The 17,418-nt window shown below is 38.8% G+C and overlaps 1 protein-coding gene across 5 annotated transcripts in view; it reads left to right on the forward strand.

Moving 5' to 3' along the window:
• The first annotated feature begins 3,189 nt into the window (after nucleotides 1-3,189).
• LOC122315040 (aspartic proteinase 36-like) overlaps nucleotides 3,190-17,418 on the forward strand; it is a 55,914-nt gene continuing 41,685 nt past the window's right edge. For 2 of the 5 annotated variants that reach the window (XR_006243939.1, XM_043130765.1), the window contains exons 1-7: nucleotides 3,190-3,606; nucleotides 3,896-4,025; nucleotides 4,178-4,425; nucleotides 7,400-7,627; nucleotides 14,174-14,336; nucleotides 14,446-14,519; nucleotides 15,464-15,546. Coding sequence is in view for 4 of the 5 variants with exons in the window: in XM_043130765.1 (XP_042986699.1) it covers nucleotides 3,368-3,606; nucleotides 3,896-4,025; nucleotides 4,178-4,425; nucleotides 7,400-7,627; nucleotides 14,174-14,336; nucleotides 14,446-14,519; nucleotides 15,464-15,546 (1,165 nt within the window). In the remaining variant the exon portion in view is untranslated. The remainder of the gene's footprint in view (nucleotides 3,607-3,895; nucleotides 4,026-4,177; nucleotides 4,426-7,399; nucleotides 7,628-14,173; nucleotides 14,337-14,445; nucleotides 14,520-15,463; nucleotides 15,547-17,418) is intronic. The other 3 variants (XM_043130744.1, XM_043130752.1, XM_043130738.1) reach the window with 2 other exon arrangements.

Below are 17,418 nucleotides of genomic sequence, written 5' to 3' on the forward strand. Positions count from 1 at the left end.
TGCTAAGATTCTCCATCACACAAGGTTGTTTCTAAATTAATTGCCAACTGGAGTTGGATTGAGTTGGATCCTCATCAACGATTTAGTACCTCCACTAGTGATATCTTAAAATTTGGGGCAAATTTCTCTATTTTCTCATTAATTATTATTTTCTCCTAGGATCAGTTCAAGGTTATAATTTGCTCATACTCTGGCAATATCATATATAGAAAAGGACCCCACGAGAATAAAGTAACATTAACAACGTAGGTAATTTCTTTACCACTTTATAGTATGATTTCTCGTCTCTCCTCAATGTTTTAGCATGTTGTTAGAATAGTATTTATACAAGTAGCAATCTGTGACTATACAAGTTTAGAAATCCAAGTCCATGATCTCAAGCTCCATATATGTACACATTTGCTTCCTAATACATCATACTCGCACACTTGACTATGACCTGAAAGGGATATTCCAATTGATCTCTAATTTTACCACTTTTATAGAACCTTATCTGTTATTTTATAGATACAACAGTTGTGACCTTGACATGGGCTCTCTCTCTACTTCATACGCAATCGGGAGGCTTTAAGGAAAGTCCAACAACAACTAGACCTCCAGGTTGTGAAGGAAAGACAAGTGAAGGATTCAGAAAAGCAAGAAGAGTTCAGATTCTATCAAATACATTATGATAGTGATCAACATAATTGTGTGAGAGAGAGAGACAGAGACAGAGACAGAGAGAGAAGAAAGAAGAGGAGATTCAAGAAAGGCATCATACAATTGTGTGAAAAATCATTAATGTAGATTATTAATCCAACACGTAATCAATTATTCAGCCAACCAAATTTAACCAAAAATTCAAAATTACCTCAATTAATAGGGGCCAAGAAGGTTACCTGGTAAGACCTTGTCCTACGACCTATGGTGGTCCAGAATTGACGGTGACGACTGGAAGGTTTGTGCACACCAGATATTTTGTTGATGGAGTTCATGGCAGTTTTTCCCCTCAGTTTGGGGTGAATGCTTTTATACACTATTTGAGATTTTACAACAAAGAAAATCCACACCAAATCGTATAGAGAAACCACGCGTGGTTAATGTGTGCACAAAGGTTAGATCATTCACCCTCAAGGCTGATTGAAACAACTTTTACGGAGAGATTTCGCTCTAATATAAGAGGAGAAGGTGTCTGTGACTTATCCTTTCTGTTCTGATATTCGCATGGCCTCACGATTGACGCCAATCAAGGATACGAAATTCATCGATTTTGGGTGTGTCAAATATTCGCACGGCCTCACCATTTCCAAACAATGAAGGTACATACTACGTATGAATTTGGGCATGTTTTGTAAAAACCGAATAACATGAAAATTACATAGGAAAATCTATGGTTTCGGTAAGCTCACCTTCAAGCAGTCGATGGCCTCAGTTTTTCCTCACCTTCAACCTCCATCCCATGCGTATAGAGTGGAAACTGCCAAGGGCTGCGTCATGACCAACAAATGCTGAGGAAATCATTCTCACTTGGGGATTTATTCATTTTTTGCTGAAGGATTTCGTCGTTGTTGGTGAAAAGCCGCTGGGTTTGTAGATGAGGTTTTTTGGTGTGACTGGGAATAAATATAACGACTAGCCATTCATGTCGAAAGGACAGTACTCATTTACGTTTTCGGTGTTCCTGTCAGACAGAAATCAATTCGGCTATAGTACATTGAGTTATAAAATTTTAGCTTGAGTTGTATTTGATTTCATCGTTTGGTAATATGATTTTAGTTGAGATGAAAACTGAGATAAGAATTTCGTATTTTATCTCAATGGCCAAACGATACCTAAAAGAGGGGTTTCAAATCCCAAATATATCTAGAGCCAGAGGGATGAATATGTAATTTCAGAATTTATTGAATTATAACAATAAATTATTCAATGGCAAGAAATAATCAACTAGTTACATTTTGTGTTTTGTGTCACATGTTAAAATTCTGATTATGTCCCATCAACTAATGAAGAAACATTGCCGTTCAGACCACGCTCCATACCAACTCCATTCGGGTCAATTTGAGACAAAACATTATTCGGCTAAATTAAATTCTGATGCTGAATAAAATTAAGATTATTTCGACGATTAGCTAAGCAACGTAAATTTAGAAAAATTTATGAAAAATATTGATTAACGAAAAAGTTTAAAATTATTTTACGAAACCTATAAGTCATATTTAAATAGTTTTAAAATTAAAAAAGAAAAGAAAAAGTCTAAATTATTATTGTATGAAAATCATAAAAGTAAATAAACAAGAATCTTGCTAAAATTGAAATCAAAATTATTTCTAAAACTTGAAATTAAATATTTATAAATAAATAAAAAATGAACGTATTGTCTTAGGTTAGGTTTAGATATATAAATATCCTCGACTCATCTCATCATTATAACTTTTTAAAAGTTTTATATAAAATATAATAAATATTTTAATTTTTTTTTAAATTATAAAATAATAATAATATTAAAAAATAATATTCTAATAATATTTTATTCAATTTTCAACTTTTATATAAAATTATTTTATTTTATCTCAGTATTCAAACCTCACATTAGTCTAAAGAAGGTATTAAATTTTTTCTTTCCATATTTGTGCAAATTTACCATTTAAAGATAGTTCAATAAACGTAGAATATGAACTAAGATAGCCTAACTCAATTTGGATTTTGCATCACATTCGTAAAAGTTATGTTTGGGAGAATCTGGTCTTTGATGAAGAAGCACCAACGGTACTACGACCCTAGTCGATTTGGATTAATTTGGCATTAGTTAACGAAGCACCGTTCCGTTGGCCGTTGGGACCACGTTCACTGGGTTGGAAAAATTATGCTCTTTGCTAAACAAGTACCGTTCAAGCCACGCACGCGCACACCAACTCTGCTACCGTTAGATGTAAAGATGGTTTTCATCTCATTATTATAAATTTTTATATTAAATATAATAAATAATTCAATTTTTTTTTAAATTTTAAAATAAAAATAATATTAAAAAATAATATTTTATTTCATCCCATGTCCAAACTTCAATTCATTCGTAAAACGTTGTATTCCGATTCAATCCGTGTAGGAACCTCCTCAGTCAATGGTATTAAGTGATGACTCGGCATCCACAGATAACAAACGTTTGCGTCTAAAATATATGTCGACTAGAATTTTAACAGAAGGAGCACAACAGCATCCAGGCATGAGACACGGATGAGTTTAGTTGGGTGAAGTCTGGGTGGGACCTCCCACTTTATACTCCTGTAGGAAAGTCCAACTAATAACCCCCATAGCCAGCTTTGGCTTCTTTATTCCCAATAGGCAACAAGTCTCCCCCTTGGACTGAATTCAATCTTCGAGGGTGACCCTCATGGCCGTAATCCTGAGTTCCTGCAGCTTTTGCCTCTTGCTTTTCTCCCTTCTGGTCACCCCTCCTATTGCTATTGCCGGAGTCTTTGCCCCTAACGGCGTCCTCAGCGTCAAGTACCGATACGCCGGCCTCGAGCGCTCCCTCACTCAGCTCAAAGCTCACGATAGCCGCCGCCAGCTTCGGATTCTTACCGGCGTCGATCTTCCCCTCGGCGGCTCCGGTCGTCCCGCTGCTGTCGGGTCCTCCTTCCGCTCTTTTCTTTTTGCTATTTTCTTTTCAATCTCTGAAAGAAGTTTCTCTTTTGATTTCTTTGCACGCACGCACGCACGCGTACACGCGGGGTAAATACTTCCTTAATGTTTTCGTTCTGAAAAAGTTTCACTCTGTTCCAAGCGATTTTACCAGTGGGGGACTTCTCAAATTTACATGCTATTATTTCCATATCCTTGTGTATGTGATTCTTTTTTTAGAATTACCATCGTTATAAAATCTTTATTTCGTTTGTTTCAACTTTTGGGGATGCTGTAGGCTTTACTATGCTAAAATAGGGATTGGGACACCTCCAAAAGAATACTATGTGCAGGTAGATACGGGAAGTGACATTATGTGGGTCAACTGCATTCAGTGCACTGAGTGCCCCACTAGAAGCTCCCTTGGTGTATGCTGGCTCCTTTCTCTACCTTGATTCTTTGCTTCTTCCTCTTTTGTTGTCGTTATTGTCCCTTTTTTTGGGGCCAACCTGCCTAGTGTTTTGGAGATTGCAACTAAATTTGGACCCTTCTCTCTGATTCATTGACTACCTTTCAACAGATTGAGCTGACGCTATACAATATAGACGACTCGGAGACAGGGAAATTGGTTCCTTGTAATAAAGAATTTTGCTTGGAGATAAACGGGGGTCCTTTATCTGGCTGCCTGGCCAATATGTCCTGTCCATATCTTCAGATATATGGAGATGGCAGTTCCACTGCTGGATACTTTGTAAAGGATGTCTTACACTATGACCTGGTGTCTGGAGACCTCCAAACTACTTCTTCCAATGGAAGTGTCATGTTCGGGTGAGTTTACATCCATACTTGTTCCACCTATCAAAAATTTGTTAGTGAAGTTGTTTATAGGTATATTTCTCTGGCAGCATGTCCGTGATTTCTTTGTGCATTCATAATATAATCTGATACATGGTATACTTTAACAAGAATTTATGCATGTTTGCTCACATATTCATAGCATCAGTGATATAAACACGATACTTTGTTTAGTTTAGGTTATAGATATGGGATTTGGTATTGTGATGTTCTCTAGCTTTGTCTGCACCCTCTTACCTCGGACCTAGAAGGCTAGAATCCGAATGTTCTTAATGGAGATTCCTTGTTGCCAGTTCAAACAGGTTTGTATGGTTCGTATGAATTTGCTTTCTCATAAAGAAACTCTTTGTAGGGCTTAGGTGCATTTTTTGAGATTCTCGTTGAATACCACAGTGGTGGAAATGTAAGTTACTGCTTTCAGATTCTGCATTTCAATTTTGATAGTTAACTTCCTGGTTTACTTGTAAAAAGAAAAATTAGTTAGCTTCCTGGTTATGGTACAAATGGAAGTAGCCCAATGAGTGAATTATGCAAATAAATTTCTTTTATTTTATAATTATTGCTCAAGATTCATGTATTGTTGGCCAAATTGTAGCGGATGAATTTTGCAATTGGGATTTTTTAGATATGTAAATTTATCAGTTGGACTTGGGAGTGTCAAATTTTGATTAATTGAAGTGCTACCAAAGCTTTGAGGGTCTAAGATGCTTGATGTTTCCAGTGGAAAAAGTGTGGTTGAACCACATTGAATTCTTGTCTCCATACGTGGTTCAATTTATTGTTTGTTTGGGTCTGTGTGGTTCTCTGGTTCGAGTCTGATAATCAATGATTCAACTGAAATGCCTTGTTTTGGAAGTGGAAGTTTGGTATCCTGGAGTTCTGGAGCATAAATGTGTATATTGGCATGACAGTTGGAGTCCGGTAATCTTCTTTGACATTTGTCGAATATTCTACAATGCGTAAAGGTGGCGCAATGCCATTGTTGCCAAGAGATTTAGGATCATTGCGCCCTAGCACTTTTAAATAACCTGCTGCAGTTTTACTTATTTATAAAAAAAGATGCAGGAGGGTCAAAATTGATTCAGGGTAGATTCCTTGGAATGTCTCAAATTCCCTTTTGGACTTGGCAGTAATGTCTTGCAAGGAAGTTTTTTTAGTGATGTCATTGAAGGGAAATATAGTTTGGGCTCATGAGAATGGTTTTAAAAAGCGATGGATTGGATCGTTTGACCAGTTCAATTGTGAACTAGGTCAGATACTGGTCTCTGGCCAATCTTCTAAAATCAAATCCAAAGATTTCCAAGCTAGCTTGAGGAGATCTGCCACCATCCCCTCTGGTTCATGCCTACCCCTCTGGCTCATGCTCAGCCCCTATCACTCTGTCTATTGGAATTGGGCTCTTTTTGATTTTTGAGACCAAATAAAAGATATAAAACTCAACAGAAATTGTAATCCTATATAATAGACTCACGAGAAATAGTTTTGACTTTTTTTTTTTTTTTTTCTTGGAAAGCAGTTGATTGAAAATTTAATATGGTTTTTGGGTTATTTTTATTAATGATAAAAAGGGTGTCATCCCATCATACAGGAAGTATACAAGAGATGCACCTAATAAACAAATGGAAAAAGGGCTAAAATTCTTTAAAAGTAGACATAGAGAGAGCAACACCATCTTGGGCCATTACCCAATGGAAAATAGTGATTACAATGAAAGCCTTGAGCTTCGCCACTGATTTTTTGCAATCATCAGAGCTGCACTTGTTTTGTGTCTCCATAGACACCATAGCGTGCATGATGGGGTCATCTTCCAAAAAGGTGCACAATGATGGTTTCCGAAAAGGAGGTAATCATGCTTCATAGGATGCAAGAGACCTCACTATGTAAAAGGAGATGATCCACCGACTCACCACTTTTCTTACATATGCAGCAAAGGTTAAACATGATCATGCCTCACTTTCTCAACGTTGTCAAAGGTAAGTATCTTTCTTACTACTGCAGTCCAAGTGAAATAGCCACTCTATGGGGAGCCTTATTTTTACAATGAGCTTCCAAGGGAAAGGATTCCTGTCATGAGTACATAGCATGTCCTAAAAGAAATTTACGTCAAATGATCCTCTCTTAGATGGGGCCCAAACCAATTTATATTCACTATTTTGACCCAACCTACAAGAGTGTAGTAAGGGTGGCCTTTTCTTGGCAGCAAAGAGGGTTGGGGTGGGGGTTTCTTACTTTTCTTATACTTAGGGAAGCGAATTGGATTGGGCAGTGGAGGACGAATTTGGGAGCTATAATTTGATGTCATGGACGAGGCGCGATGTGTTCAATGGGGCAGTAGGTTTGGCATCTACTATAAAACAGAGAATCCACTGCAGATAACCAAGCCTCTGCTAGACAGCATGTGGAATAGCCAAAACTGGACCTTTTTGGATATGTAATCCAAGTTGAGAGTGGTGTTACGGGAACAGCCGTCTGATGAAAAACTACTGGTGGCTTCCTAATTATAAAGGAGTGTGTTAATTGTAATATTTTTTGATGGCTGGAATGTATGTTTATGAGGCTTTTGGTTTGGAGTATGAAAATGGGAAATGTGATTGCTTGTGGGGAGGTAGAGAATGAATACAGTTTATGACTTTCTTCTTTAATTTCTAATATTGTTTTCTTGACTATCATGTAGTTCCCCTTGATACTTTCTATTTTGTTCTAGTTTATCTTTTCATCATATAAAATTTTTGCAATGTCTTAATGTCATTCCCATTCATAATTTTAATTTTTTTTGATAAGTAATAAGAGATTCCCATTCATAATTTCAGTCGGCCTGATTTTGATTGCTGTTAAGTTATTATTATTTCTCGTGTTATGGTATCATCAACAAAATATTCTTTTTCTCTCACTTTTTCTTTTTTGGGGGTATTTACTATTTTTGTCATGTTTTTGATTTTTTGCATAGGTGTGGTGCTAGACAATCTGGTGATCTAGGTTCATCTAATGAAGAGGCACTGGATGGGATACTTGGTTTCGGAAAATCAAATGCATCAATAATTTCACAGCTAGCTTCATCTGGGAAAGTAAAAAAGATGTTTGCTCACTGTTTAGATGGAACCAATGGGGGCGGTATCTTTGCTATTGGGCGTGTTGTGCAACCAAAAGTTAACATGACTCCATTGGTACCAAACCAGTATGTGATGTCTTTTATAGGTGTTATGTTGGTCTTGTTTTCTCCTTTATCTTAAATATGTAATCTCAGATGTTCTTTTCGCTTGTTTTTCCTGTGGTATTATATAGTAGACTAATTGCTATTTTAGATGGAATATATGAGATGGCTTTGGGATATCTTCAATTGGCGTCCGTAATGGGCACCACACTTAATGGACACCGCATGCAGATTACTACTCTTTTTTCATTTTAGCTTGCATTCATTTGTTTCAAGTAGGGCTACTCATAGCCTAAGACAAGTTGAAGGCTTAACAGAGGGAAAACTTTACCCTCTCTGTATGTTTTTTTTCGTCTTTTGTCTCTCACACTCACCCTGCGAAATGGTGATTCTGGGCTCCTGAGTTCGTGTTTTACTATCTTACAAATAGATATGTCGAACATTATTGTGATTGAATCGAAATCTTTTGAAGTGATAAGGAATGGACGATGGGTGTTATTCACCGAAATAGGGTGGAAGTTTGTTAGAAACATGCGGTTGGAGTTAGCAACGGCTCGATGGTTCTCTTTGGCCTTGGAGAATTGTTTAACAGGGGGGAAAAAGGATTTTTACACAGCACATAGGGATGGAGATAGGTGCTTCATAGCGCAAAGGAGCTCAAACAACCAAGGTGCTTTCATGGCTTTGGTAGAGTACAAAAGGGGTGGCCGTCGTAACTGCATCTTCATACCAGAGGATAGAGATGGTAAGGGGTGGAGGAAATTGATAGAGTTGCTGAAGGAAGGTGGTAGAGAAAATCGTATTACGGGGTTAGCACCACCAGCAACGACGGTTGATGCTCCTACACGGTCTTACAGGGACGCACTGCAACAACCTAGGGTCTTTGTACAAAACCAAGAAACTGACAGGTTGGGCGTTGCCTCTGATAGACTGAAGGGACCTGTCGTCTTTTCTGTAGGGGCTCAGAACTGAGTGGGGGATGGCAGGGGAGTTGTTGGACTAAATAAGGAAGATCTGCTTTGGGCGTCGAGTGAGGTACAAAAGCAAGTGGAGGACTTGCAATTTAATATATTGAGCCTGAAACGGTGCGTAGAGGAGGAAGAAAGGGGTGGGCTGGACTTGGGTGTGAGAAATGGTCCGAATATGAAGTTGGGCTCTAGTTCAACGCAGGCGGCCCATACCCGATAACTGTAAAATGCAAACAGTCGGGTCTTCTATGGTGTGGAGCCGTAAACCCGGTTTCGGTAAAACATGTAACCCGATTCCTGAGGTGAAATCGTTGGAGGTTGTGCTGGTGATTAAGATGGTGCCGGTGACTCAAAATGCCGGCGATAGTGGTGGAACAGTCGCAGGAAGAGGAGAGAACTGGATCCAGCGGTAGAATGGGTAACCCGAATCTTGAGGTGAACTCGTCGGAGGCTGCGATGGTGACTCAGAAAAAGCCAACGATACTGGTGGAACAACTTTTACTGTCGCGGGAAGAGGAGAGAAATGTTTTTTCTGTTTCCAACCATCTTCTTCTCGGATTCAACTTCACAGAACATGCCGATTCACACGTTGGAGGTCTCTCGTGACTTAGTTGAGCTTCCTGAGATGCTATCAGAGGATGAGATTGAGAGGGTGGGGGACACTGTTGAGGAGTTCTCTCCAAAACAGACGGACAGCCCTGTTATGCGCCTTGAGTTGATCTCAGAGGAGGGGGTTGAGAGAACTGTAGCGGAAAATTTGTTGGAATCTGATCGGAATATGGAGGGCAGTACTGATGATGTTTTGGCTCCTAATTCACACGTCCCCTCTAATCCTTTTGATGGGCAAAAAACTATGGGCACAATGGTAGAATGGGAGGGTGGAGTGCAGCTAGGGGGGGATGGATCCATTGGTGTGGGAGATCCAGTTCCGTTAAGTTGTTTAGCACCGAGCGAATTTGAGGTCTTTGATTGGGTCTTCCGAAAGATCAAGGAGATTCAACAGGTGGTGGGCATGGAATGTGTGGGTTATGTGGAACAATTTCTGGCTCTTTTCACTTCTATTGAGGCGAGTCATTTTCAGTCCAAGAAAGCTGGAACTAAGAAACAAAGGGAGCTCAAGAGACTTAAATGGTCATTGAATGAGGGTAGCTCAAGCCGTGACAGGTCCAAAGGGAAAGGGCTAGCAATTCCTTTATGAAGCCAAAAATTGTGTCGTGGAATGTTCGTGGGTTAAATGAGATTAATAAGCACTTGCGTATAAAAAATTTGCTTTGGGGTGGGAGGGCGGATATTATTTGTTTACAAGAAACTAAACTCAAATTGGTGACCAGAGAATTAGTGAGAAGTGTATGGGGATGCCCCTATGTAGATTGGGTTTCTTTAGCATCAAATGGGGCATCGGGTGGTATACTTGTGATGTGGGATAAAAGGGTGTTGGAGAAAGTGGAAGAATTTGTAGGAGATTTTACTGTTGCTATCTCCTTCAAGATGGTGGAGGATAATTTTGTGTGGGCTTTTGCAGGTATTTATGGACCGAATGTTGATAGCACTAGGAGATTTTTATGGGAAGAACTTGCTGGTATTTATAGCTGCTGGGATCTTTCATGGTGCTTTGGCGGCGACTTTAATGTCACTAGATTCCCTAGTGAAAGATTAGGAGATGGTCATTTACGACTAGCAATGACTGATTTTTCTGAATGTATCTGACTTGAATATGCTGGATCTTTCGCTGATAGGTGGGCCCTTTACTTGGTCCAATAGTCAGACGTGGTCTAGGCTTGATAGATTCCTAATTTCGCCGGAATGAGAATCTCATTTTCCAGATGTGTGCCAAAAGAGGTTGCCGCGTTTATGCTCGGACCATTTTCCTATGCTACTGGATGGTGGCGGTATTCAGGGAGGGCTACAATACTTTAAATTCGAAAACATGTGGCTCAAGAGCGAGGGCTTTGTGGACAGGGTAAAACTTTGGTGGTCTTCCTACCAATTACATGGTACCCCATCATACATTCTTGCAGGTAAACTTAAGGCTTTAAAGAATGATTTAAAGCTCTGGAACTTACAAACTTTTGGTGATATAGGGGAACGAAAGAAAGCTTTGTTGGAGGAGTTACAGAATATTGAGAGGGCTAATGAAAATAGACCCCTCACCACAATTGAAAATGCTAAAAAAGCTGAATTGGCATTAGAGTTGGAGAAAATGATCTCCTTAGAAGAAATCTCTTGGCGATAGAAGTCACGAGCACTTTGGCTGAAAGAAGGGGATCGAAGCACAAAATTCTTCCATAGAGTGGCTAACTTTTTTTTTTTTGATGTCGGGGAACCTCTCCAAGGTAGGGCCCTTTGGACCCACACATGCAGAATAAACCCCGGTCATAGGTGGAACAATTCTATTGAAATGATGAATATTAATGGTATAGATTGCATGGAGGCTCCAATGATCTGGGAACATGTGGTAAACTTCTACGAACACTTATTTACATAACAAAAGGGGTGGGGACCAAAAGTAGAGGGATTGGGGTTCGACTCTATTGACTCTCAGACAAAGGCCTGGTTAGAAAGAGCTTTTGAGGAAGAGGAAATATATGAAGTGGTAAGAAGAATGGGGAAAGATAAGGTCCAGACGGATTTTCTATGGGTTTCTTTCAGACATGTTGGGAGGTTGTAAAAGAGGACATCCTAAAAGTGTTTCAAGAACTATTTGTGTTTGGAAAATTCAAGAAAAGCATGAATGCCACCTTTATTGCTTTGATTCCGAAGAAGCCTGGAGCAACAAAAGTGAAGGATTTCAGACCTATCAGCCTCATTAATGGGGTGTACAAAATCATCTCCAAAGTGCTTGCCAACAGATTAGGGGCGGTTTTGGGTTAGATTATCTCAAATCCTCAAAATGCTTTTGTAAAAGGTCGACAAATTCTGGACCCTGTTCTAATAGCCAATAAGTGCCTAGATAGTAGATTAAAGTCTGGTAAAGCAGGTATAATGTGTAAGCTAGATATGGAAAAGGTATACGATCATGTTAACTGGGACTTCCTCCTTTATTTGCTGAAGAGATGTGGTTTTGGGGAAAAATGGTGTTCATGGATTAGGTGGTGCATTTCGACGGCAAGATTCTCTGTGTTGATTAATGGTAGCCCAGAAGGCTTCTTTAGTAGCTCTCGTGGACTACGACAGGGCGACCCCTTATCCCCACTACTTTTTGTTATTGTCATGGAAGCTTTGAGTAGGATGACAGAGACAGTGGTGAGAAATGGTTTTATGGCTTGATTCTCAGTTGGAGATTCACACAGGAGTTTTATCACGATTTCCCATTTACTTTTTGCAGATGACACCCTAATTTTCTGCGAGGCAAAGCAAGACCAGTTGAAGACACTGAAGGCGCTACTCTTATGCTTTGAATCAGTGTTAGGATTGAAAGTGAATTTTGATAAGACAGAATTAGTACTAGTTGGGAATGTAAGTAACACTCGACAGCTGGCCAGTATACTTGGGTGTAAGGTGGTGTCCCTCCCTATGACTTATTTGGGATTACCTTTGGGAGCCGCCTCACGGGCAATATCTACTTGGGATACAGTGATCGAAAAGATTGAACAAAGACTGGTAGGGTGGAAGAGATTGTACTTGTCTAAAGGAGGCCGGGTGACACTAATAAAGAGTACTCTCTCAAACTTACTAACCTATTTCTTGTCTCTTTTTCCAATTCCAGCATGTGTGGCGGCCCGGATCGAAAAACTCTATCTAGACTTCTTATGGAGTGGGTTGGGGGAGGAACACAAATTTCATCTAGTTAGCTGGGCAAAGGTATGCAGGCCAATTCAGTCAGGTGGGCTGGGGATTAAGAATTTGAGAACGTTTAATTGGGCCCTTCTGGGGAAGTGGCTTTGGAGATATAATATGGAACCGGAAGCACTTTGGAAATTGGTGGTGGATTACAAACATGGTAGCTTATGGGGCGGATGGTGTACTAGAGAAGGGAATGGGACATACGGAGTGGGGGTTTGGAAGCACATAAGAAGAGGGTGGGGGGTATTTGTTCGACACACTAAATTTGTGGCGGGGGAGGGTACTCGTATAAAATTTTGGAGGGACATGGTGTGGGGAGGAGGCCTTAAAAGACTCATTTCCATATGTCTTTCGAGTGGCCTGTGACCAAGATGCTTCAGTGGTAGACCTTATGGTTCTTTCAATGGACCAAGTCCAATGGGATGTCACTTTTAGTAGAGCTGCCCAAGATTGGGAAATAAACAGTTTTGAGGCTTTTTTTTTTTTTTGATAAATAAAACAGTTTTGAGGCTTTTTTCAGCCATGTATATTCAGCGAGACTACAAGTTTCGTGTGCAGATAAGTTGTGGTGGATATCTGCAGGTAAAGGTATTTTCTTAGTCCGCTCTTTCTATAAATCTCTTACATTTCGACTGGATTCCCATTTCCCTTGGAGAAGTCTATGGAGAAATAATGCACCCCCCAAAGCACTCTTCTTCACATGGACAACGGCTCTAGGGAAGATATTGACAACAAATAATCTGCAAAAGCTTCAAATAATTATCTCAGATTGGTGCTGTCTGTGCAAAAAAGAGGGTGAATTAGTGGATCATCTCTTGCTACATTGTGAGATAGCTAGAGCATTGTGGAGCGAAGTGTTCAGTCACCTAGAGTTAAACTGGGTAATGCCGGCTATAGTGGTTGAGCTTCTGGCCAGCTGGTCAATTCCGGGTGGGGTCCCTCAAATCAAAGCAGTGTGGAAGATGGTCCCCATCTGCATTATGTGGTGCTTATGGCATGAACGTAATGAGCGGATGTTTGAAGATAAGGAGCGGTCTTTAGAGGAGCTTCGGTCTTTATTTTTCCGTATTTTATGCCTTTGGGCCATAGCAATAGATTTTAATGGCCTAAGTTTTCATGATTTCCTTGTTTCTAATAATTCGAACTAGATAGGTGCTCCACCTGTATACCTTCTTGTGTATTTGGACTCTGTCTTTTATCATTAATACTACCGTTTACTTATAAAAAAAAAAAAAGGCTTAACAGAGGTCAATTAAGTAGGACATCACACTTAATGCATGATCAAGTGAAGCTGACCCCTAAAAATTGAAAAAATGCTCAAGCTTGTAGTCAGTGAGCAGGATATATTTTTTTGCTTTTAATGGTTTGCTTAATTGTTTATGCTCTTTAAGAGGTGCATCTGCTGTGAAGAATTATCTGAAGTAGATTAGTGTGTGGTTCAGTTTGGTATTCTCAAGTTCTCTATGAATAAGAGAAATAGGTTAAAAGTATTTTGCAGAATTTTTCTTACCTATAAACAAAAAATTGCAGAATTAGATTTCTCAATTACAGGGGAACCAAGCCATAAATTTGTGAAGTAAGAAGACAGGAGCACCACACATGGTGAAATAGAAGGCTATTTATATTAAATATGTTTATTATCATGCATTAAAATATAGTAATTGAATAGAATTCCTTAAATATGTTGTTGATCTGTTGATAATTTGTATCATCTACATGTTCGTGAGTACCATATTCATATTGCCTTCTGCACTTGGACCTTTTCTTCACAGTCACTTGAGTTTTGTTGAGTAAACTATTTCTTCTTGTTTATTTATAGGCCACATTACAGTGTTAATATGACAGCTGTTCAAGTTGGTCACGCTTTTCTAAACGTGTCAAAAGAGGTGTTTGAGGTAGGAGACAGAAGAGGGACAATAATAGACAGTGGTACAACCTTGGCCTATCTCCCAGAAATGGTTTATGAACCATTAGTAAGTAAGGTATGTGATATATGTGAGCCATTAGCAAGGCACCTCATATATTAGAGCTCAATCTTGTTGTACTCCTTATTTCAAGTTGTGTGCTTACATATTTTATTATCTTTAATAGATAATCTCCCAACAGGCAGATTTAAAAGTTCAAACTGTTCATAATGAGTATACGTGCTTTCAGTACTCCAAAAGGTATGTTGCTTAATATATCACTGTTATATGGAACTTTTGTGTTAATAGATGCTAATATGCAGATGTGGTGTTGATGGCCGGTGAGAAAGGAAATACAGAAAGAACATGTCATCGAAAATTTAATAGTGGTTTTGCTTCCCAAGGTGTATGATTAGACTACCTTTGGTTGTAATACTCTCAGGTTCTCCTGTGCAAGCTGCAAGAGACATGCATACACTCACTTTTTCATTTGAATGTCACACACACAAAGATTAAAACTTGACCCTTATTTTTTTTTATAAGTAAGAAAATTTATTAATCCACATAATTAGGCATAGACCAAGTACATAGGTAGTATACAAGAGTAAAAGCACCTAATTACAATATATGAGCTATAAGTGACACTTATAAATGGCCTTCTTTGATGGATCCCCCAAATGACTGTCAGATTTGGCTGAATGACCCCTTTGAGGTGCTCTCTTCTCATTATATAGAAATAATTACAAGGATAAGATTGAGAATTCAAATTTGAATCTCAACAAACTACATCTTTATCTCTATCTAATCTCAACAAACTACATCTTCATATCTATCTAAACTAAGCTGATTTTATCCTATCTAAATATGTACAAGTTTAATTTAAATATAAGATAAGATTAGAAGATGAATCCTAATCTATTTGAATTTCAGTTCTACTGCATCCCAATAAAGTAGGAGATTAGCTACCATGTAACCCTAGCCGCATCTTAGTAAAGAAAACTAGAAGAAAACCCTAGTTTTCGTTTGATATGCCACACTTGACATATGAAGCAATTTGCATCTTCATAATTATATTTTGGTTGTAGATCGCTTGAAAAAGATGATTCTTTTCTCTGGCAAAATATATATGTATTCTAGTATAATCAGAAAGAGAACTTTTCTTGAAACTAATCCTATAAAAAAAAATAATTATATTTTGGATGTAGCAAGTCGTCCCCAATGTGCTCAGTTCTTTCACAAACCAGGAGATTACTAGCAAAGTACATGGCACGTAGATTATGGCATCTTGGTAAGATTATAACTGAAATTCCATTCATTGTACAATGGACTTTATTAGTTGGCTTGTTTAAAGAAGAGGTAAGAGATTATGGAGCAAGTTGGGGCTTCAGCTGACCTACTAAACAACATAATTAAATGAATGCTATGCATTGTGACGTAAAGCTCATCAAGATGTAGAAGAAAGAGGATGGAGTACCACGATCAATAGTTGATTGGGAACTACTAAATGCCAGGGTAACTGAAGTTTTGGGATAAAGAAGTATCTAGTTTATATAGAGAAGTCTTATCAGTCATGCATTGGGGTATGTGAGTCAATGATCCACAATGTGGTACAAGATAGTGCTAAAAGGTAGTTTATGTGTTCGGACAAACCTAAGCTTTGGTGTAGATAATTGTGGCTTTGATACCATACCAACTGATATAGTGAAGTGGGAATCTGATACCCAGTGATGTAAGGAGGTGCTTATGGTTGATGAGATACCTACTAATTCAGACACCATAAAAAGCCTTCTCCAAACTTGTCGATTCTTCTTATAATACTAGGATTGAAGGCATCAACATGTAGATTCCTAAGGGAAAGGGCTCAACCTACAATCCTATTGTAGTATATGTGATGGTTGAATGAGTGAGATAAAAGAACAAAGGTTTTGAATTTTCTGAAGCAGTGAAAGGGTGATATTGTGGGCTTTCAAAAAACTATATTGAAACTTGTGACAAGGGCTGTTGTATAGAGTTTGTGGTGATGCCAACATGTGGATTGGTATAACCAAGGAGCATTGAGGGCTTTTGGAGGTATTTTGCTGATGTGGGATGGAAGGGTGGTGGAAAAGGGTGAGCATGTGGAGGGGAATTAATTCACAGTATCATGTTCATTCATAAATGTTGAAAATAATTGTGATGGGATTTTACGGGCACTTATGAGCCAAATTTGGATAGTGTACAGAGCAGGCTCCGGGAGGAGCTGGCCAGTTTGATGATCTGGTGGACTTTTTGCTGTGGTGCATAGGGGGTGATTGTGATATTCGTAATAGATCAGGCACTACCATTCTATCCTCACATCTGATGGTGTTTCTAAATTTATTTTTGATCAAGGTCTTATGGACATATCTTTGGTGGATGGAAGGTCTACATGGTCCTAGAATCGAGACACACTGAAAGGTTGAGAATCAATAGGTTACTTGTTCCTGTGAATGGGGAGGCTCAATTGTTGATCTCAGAGGAGACTTCCTAGATTATTATCAAATTTTCCCTTGCTGCTTGATTGTGATAGGGTGCCGAAAGCAAAAATGGTGTTTCAAATTTGAAAACATGTGGCTTAAAGTACAGTATTGTGGGCAGGTTTAAGAAGTGTTGGTTGTCCTATCACTTTGATGGATCCTCTAATTTTGCAAGGGTTTCCTTTTTACCACGATTTCCATATTCGGGCTGTTTTTCATGAATTCATAATGAGCATTGAAATCCTCATCACCACTTACTTGACTCACCTTAGATGACGGATTCTCTGGAAGTAAGGAATTCAGTTCCATCTTCTAGAACTTCTGGACAGAAACCAAGAGAAAATTCTCAAGAACACAAAAGCCCTCAAGAGAAAACAAAAATAACTTGAATTGCAACTCAACAGAACTTTAATCCAAGTTAAAAATCATGATGAATCCATATTCTGGGTGAGTTTGAAAGAATCCTTAACAACACCTTTGTTGTAGTCATTCCAAAGAAAGCAAGGGTTGTGCGGATTACAGACTTCCATCCTATTAATTTGGTGGAAGTGTCTACAAAACCATATCTAAAGTCCTAGCAAACATGATGGAAGCGGAGTTGGAGAAGGTGATCTCTAGGGCCAACAATGAATTCATAAAAGGGAGGCAGATTTTAGATATAGTCC

This window comes from Carya illinoinensis, chromosome 1, assembly GCF_018687715.1.
Source record: "Carya illinoinensis cultivar Pawnee chromosome 1, C.illinoinensisPawnee_v1, whole genome shotgun sequence".
NCBI classification, from domain to species: Eukaryota; Viridiplantae; Streptophyta; class Magnoliopsida; order Fagales; family Juglandaceae; genus Carya; species Carya illinoinensis.